The sequence below is a fragment of the Gorilla gorilla genome, chromosome 1, assembly GCF_029281585.2.
Source record: "Gorilla gorilla gorilla isolate KB3781 chromosome 1, NHGRI_mGorGor1-v2.1_pri, whole genome shotgun sequence".
Lineage (NCBI taxonomy): Eukaryota > Metazoa > Chordata > Mammalia > Primates > Hominidae > Gorilla > Gorilla gorilla.
Window position 1 is genome coordinate 87,621,250 of NC_073224.2, and position 4,250 is coordinate 87,625,499.

Sequence of the window (4,250 nt, forward strand, 5' to 3'; positions counted from 1 at the left end):
AATTGCACTTCAATCAAACTGACTAGATTTTATCCAAAAATCTAGTGTAGTGACACAGGCACACATATTTTAATTTGGTGCTGGAATTCCACAACTGTGCGATAGATTCTCTAAGTGTTCAAGCACATCTGTACTCTTATTTAAAAGAAAATGTAACTCCATAGGCGTTTCTGATACTCAATCAACATTAAAAACCGTTGGAAAATAGATGCCTGCATTCCATCTCTAAAGTGTCTGATACACTAATGAAAGAATAACAAGCTTCACAAAGCTATTGGGAAGGAAATGAGATTTATATGTGAAATTAGACTATGCACTATAAAGTAGTAAATAAATGTAAGCTATTGTTCTTATTTAAATTTAATGGTGATAAAGACAGAACGAGCCTTCAACTTAATCTTATAGGTAGTCAAGTATCATTATCCGTTGGATATGTTGAATATGTTAAATGAATGGCAGAAGGAGGGGAAGGAAGTGGTATCGATGAGAATAGTTTAGACCATGTAAGACGTTTAGAAGTACAAAAGTAAAAATTTCATGAGGACCTAGTGTGTTTGGACACTCCCCTGTGACCCCCTACCTCTACCCCACCCCAACATTTCATTGTCAGTGCTGGGTACATAGTAGGTGGCTCAGGAGAAATTTGCAAATGAGAAAAGAAAGGCCTGCTCTAGGCAAAGGTTTCAAAGGTTTATGGTAGGCATGGACTTCTCCATCTATTATGTTTCATTTTCTGCAGTGTAACCTGAGTTGTATTATACTATTATACTATTCTCTTGCTGTCTAGAGGCTCCAAAGCAGACTCATCAGAACCTCCCCAAGGCCTAATCTTTACCTGCTGGTTATTTCAGAACCCCTGCCCCTTATCAAAAGGAAAGGATCCTATGTCCTATTCCTGCAGGACTGTTCCATACTCCTTGAAGCACTCCAAAAGACAGACCAAGTAATGACTATATCAGGCACTGTGGCTGGCTGTTTTAAATTAACCCGTGTCACCTCCTGCCTGGTCTGTATAGGGTCAACACTAAGGGGGAATATATGTGTCTCCTTGGAAAAGATAGCCCTAGAGGCCGCCTATGATTTTATGAAATCCAAGTTTTTTTAAAGGCTTTGTGATAAAGCTAGCTACAGATAGTATGCTTTATTACAATATGGGCATTCTCTTAGGGTCTAGGATGCCTTTGTGACTAAATGAAAGAGCTGAATTCAATAAGAGTCAACACCTTAGTAAGATACTTAATCCCTCAGAAACGACTGATGCTGAAAGTCCCTCAGAGAAAAATAGAGAATTAAAGCATGAACCAAGATACCCGCCTTGTTTCACCCCTTTGTTTCACATGACTAGGATATGGGTGCTCATTGGAACCATCGGTTGGAAGAATAACAGGCTTATCTATTTCTTGATCATCTTTCTCAGTGTAGAGCCCAGGGGACTACAGATAACATGTCTGGTTAACAGTAGCCCCCTCTTAAAGAAAAAAGGAGAAAGTCATGTTTTCTCAGTTGAATTTGAAACCAAGATCACTTTATTCACTCAATTAAAACTGCTATTGTCTGTTCCTTGGATAGTTTCCCTCTGTATTCATAAGGTCCCTTAGTCCTAGATTTTCAAGGTAATGTTATTTGGTTCTCCTCTGTGAGCCAAATATACACAGATATTAAAGTGTTACTAATCCTTTAAGAAGCCAGGAGTTTAAGCTATTACTGAGCTTTGAAAGGTTCTCATAACGGAACTTTTGTTTCTGATCACTGATAATGTTTTTAATTTGGAGTTGGAGCAGTTCCCTCTGGTATTAGGTGCAGCTGGAGCAGACAGGGCATGCTATTGTTCTAAAGTAGATAGGTTCTGGGTAATGCCGTTTTTGGTTGTTTTTTTTGTTTTTGTTTTTCAAGACAGGGTCTCACTCTGTTGCCCAGGCTTACCGAAGCCTTGAAGCCTTGAACCTCCTGGACTCAAGCTGTCCTACCACCTCAGACGTCCAAGTAGCTGAGATCACAGGCGTGTACCACCATGCTTGGCTATTTTTTTTTTTTTTTTTTTTTGTAGAGACGGGGGGGGGGTCTCCTTATGTTGTCTAGGCTGATCTTGAACTCCTGGGCTCAAGTGATCCTCCAACCTCAGACTCTTAAAGTGTTAGGATTACAGGCATGAGCCACTGTGCCTGGCCTAAAATGCTATACTGTCAAGCAGAGTCCTAAATTTTAGCCAACCATTTATCACTTCCATGCTTTTTATCATATTTACCACCTGAAATTTTACTATTTTTCTTTAAATCCATTCAGTGCTATACTTGAACAAATTTATTTTACTGCTATAAATGGAAAACTACTTGTTTTAAACTATTCTTAATTGAAGGTAATAAAATACAATGAAAACCAGTTTAAAAATCCTAGCTAGGTAACATCTTATGGCAAAGCTTCTGACACCAAGGCCTGTCCCTCTTTATTTGCAAGGGAAATTAACCAGGGTTGAGGACATACTAACTCGGTATTTCAGTTTTCCTTCCGAGAATATGAAGGGTTGAAAAGAGAATCCTTTTTCTCTCTTCAGTATTTAAATGCTTTTCATTCCAAGTAGTCAGCCTGTCTTTGAAAAACTCAATCCCTTTATATTGTGTAAGGAATTAAGTATTTGACAGGACTTGTGTGAAAACCCATTTCTTGAATGTAAGAACACCCCAAGGGAGATAGATGGCACTGTCCCTACACCCATGAAATATGTCATCTACTGAGGGTCAGAATAAACTGATTAAAAAGAAGTAATAAATGTATTGAAGAGTCTGAGAAATATGCAAATGGTTAACACTAGAATATGAGCAGCAGAGGAAAAAAGATGGAGTTCTGTCTGTTTTGTTCACTGATAGATCTCTCACTAGCTGTTAGAAGAATGCTTGGCATATGGTAGGTATCTGTTGAGTCTAAGAACACAAACCACATTCCCCAGTCTCCTAGTGATGATATAACACTAAAGATCAGGAGTGGGAAATAGGTTGGCACAATCTGGAGAAATTAAGAGAAGCAAGATTTGGAGAGAATCTTGGAGAAAGTTACAGACACACACAATGGCTTAGAACAGAAAGTACACAATACATACGAAAACAGGTTAAGTCTCACCAAGGTCGTGACCTCATAGCAGCCTTAAAAATGCAAAATACCCTCCAGTTTGAATGAATGCTCCCCTTTCCTCAGACCTAAAGCCCCATTCCCTTATTCACAAGCATCACAAATTTAAATATCACATACACCTTACAAAATGAGCTGACGTTTCTGCAAGACAAACTTCTGTTTCCATAAATGTGGGTTACTTTGAGAAACTCAGTTTCATGTAGGTATGTTAGTTTGAGGATTTTTCTGTGTCATTTCAACTACTGAAGTCTCCTAAAGACTTCAACTATTAAAGTTAAGCAGTTGTGCCATTTTTCATAGTTCCCTTGCTATTTTTTTGTTAAGTGGAGTCATTGTTCCTCTTGTACTAATTTCGCATCACACAATTTGTTGCTCTAGAAATAGCAAAACGAGAAATAGATTAGTGTGATTATAAATATGAAGCAGTAGGTAGGAACTGAAGCTGTTTCTGGCATTTCTCACCAAAACGGCCATGGCCTCCAGGTCTGTCTCTCTGTAAGAGGGCAGCACCCCTGAAGACAACAGTGCCACTTCAAGGATGTGTGTGAGCTCCTCTGCCTGCACAGGCTTTGTGAAAGGTTTCCGTTTCAGAAATACAATGCCCTGATTTTAGTGTGGGCATTTCCCATGTTAGTTAAGTGATACTAAATCTTTAATTAATAATTATAGCTGGAAAATGTTTTTTGGAAATCTGATTTTTATCTTCTTTCACACTAAGGCTAATTTTTAAATACAGCTAAATAAGGACTTACTTAGGCCAATCCCTGAACCAAAAAGCAAGGCATGAACCTTAATTTACTGAACCACAAACCTAACCTCATTTTTTAAAAACTGAAGTGCTAACAACTTTTTTTTTTTTTTTAACACATATGTCTAGTGAAGCAATAGCAGGAACCAACACTTCATGTTTTCTAAACTGAGTGAAGTAGCAGTAGCACTGCAAGATATTTTTTAAATGGAACTTCAAACTGGAGCTTCATCGATTCTCTGCCTCTGATTAACTTTTAGTGTCTTTGGGAAGGGGTATGCCAGTGTCTGAAGTTCTGACCAACCTCTTGGACTCTGTTAAGTGGAAAAGACCAAAATTTGTCTGAACTAAGAAATTATGTGTTTCTCCGTTTCAG

At 38.3% G+C, this 4,250-nt stretch overlaps 1 protein-coding gene across 3 annotated transcripts in view; it reads left to right on the top strand.

Annotated features, from left to right (window-relative positions):
* NME7 (NME/NM23 family member 7) overlaps positions 1 to 4,250 on the top strand; it is a 233,283-nt gene that overhangs the window by 228,746 nt on the left and 287 nt on the right. The window contains exon 12 of one of the 3 annotated variants that reach the window (XM_063711061.1): positions 1,894 to 4,231. The exons of 1 other annotated variant lie outside the window; for it this stretch is intronic. In XM_063711061.1, the coding sequence (XP_063567131.1) occupies positions 1,894 to 2,079 (186 nt within the window). In that variant the 3' untranslated portion in view covers positions 2,080 to 4,231. Of the gene's footprint in view, positions 1 to 1,893; positions 4,237 to 4,250 lie in introns of those variants that run through there. One more of the 3 variants, XM_063711062.1, reaches the window with a different exon arrangement.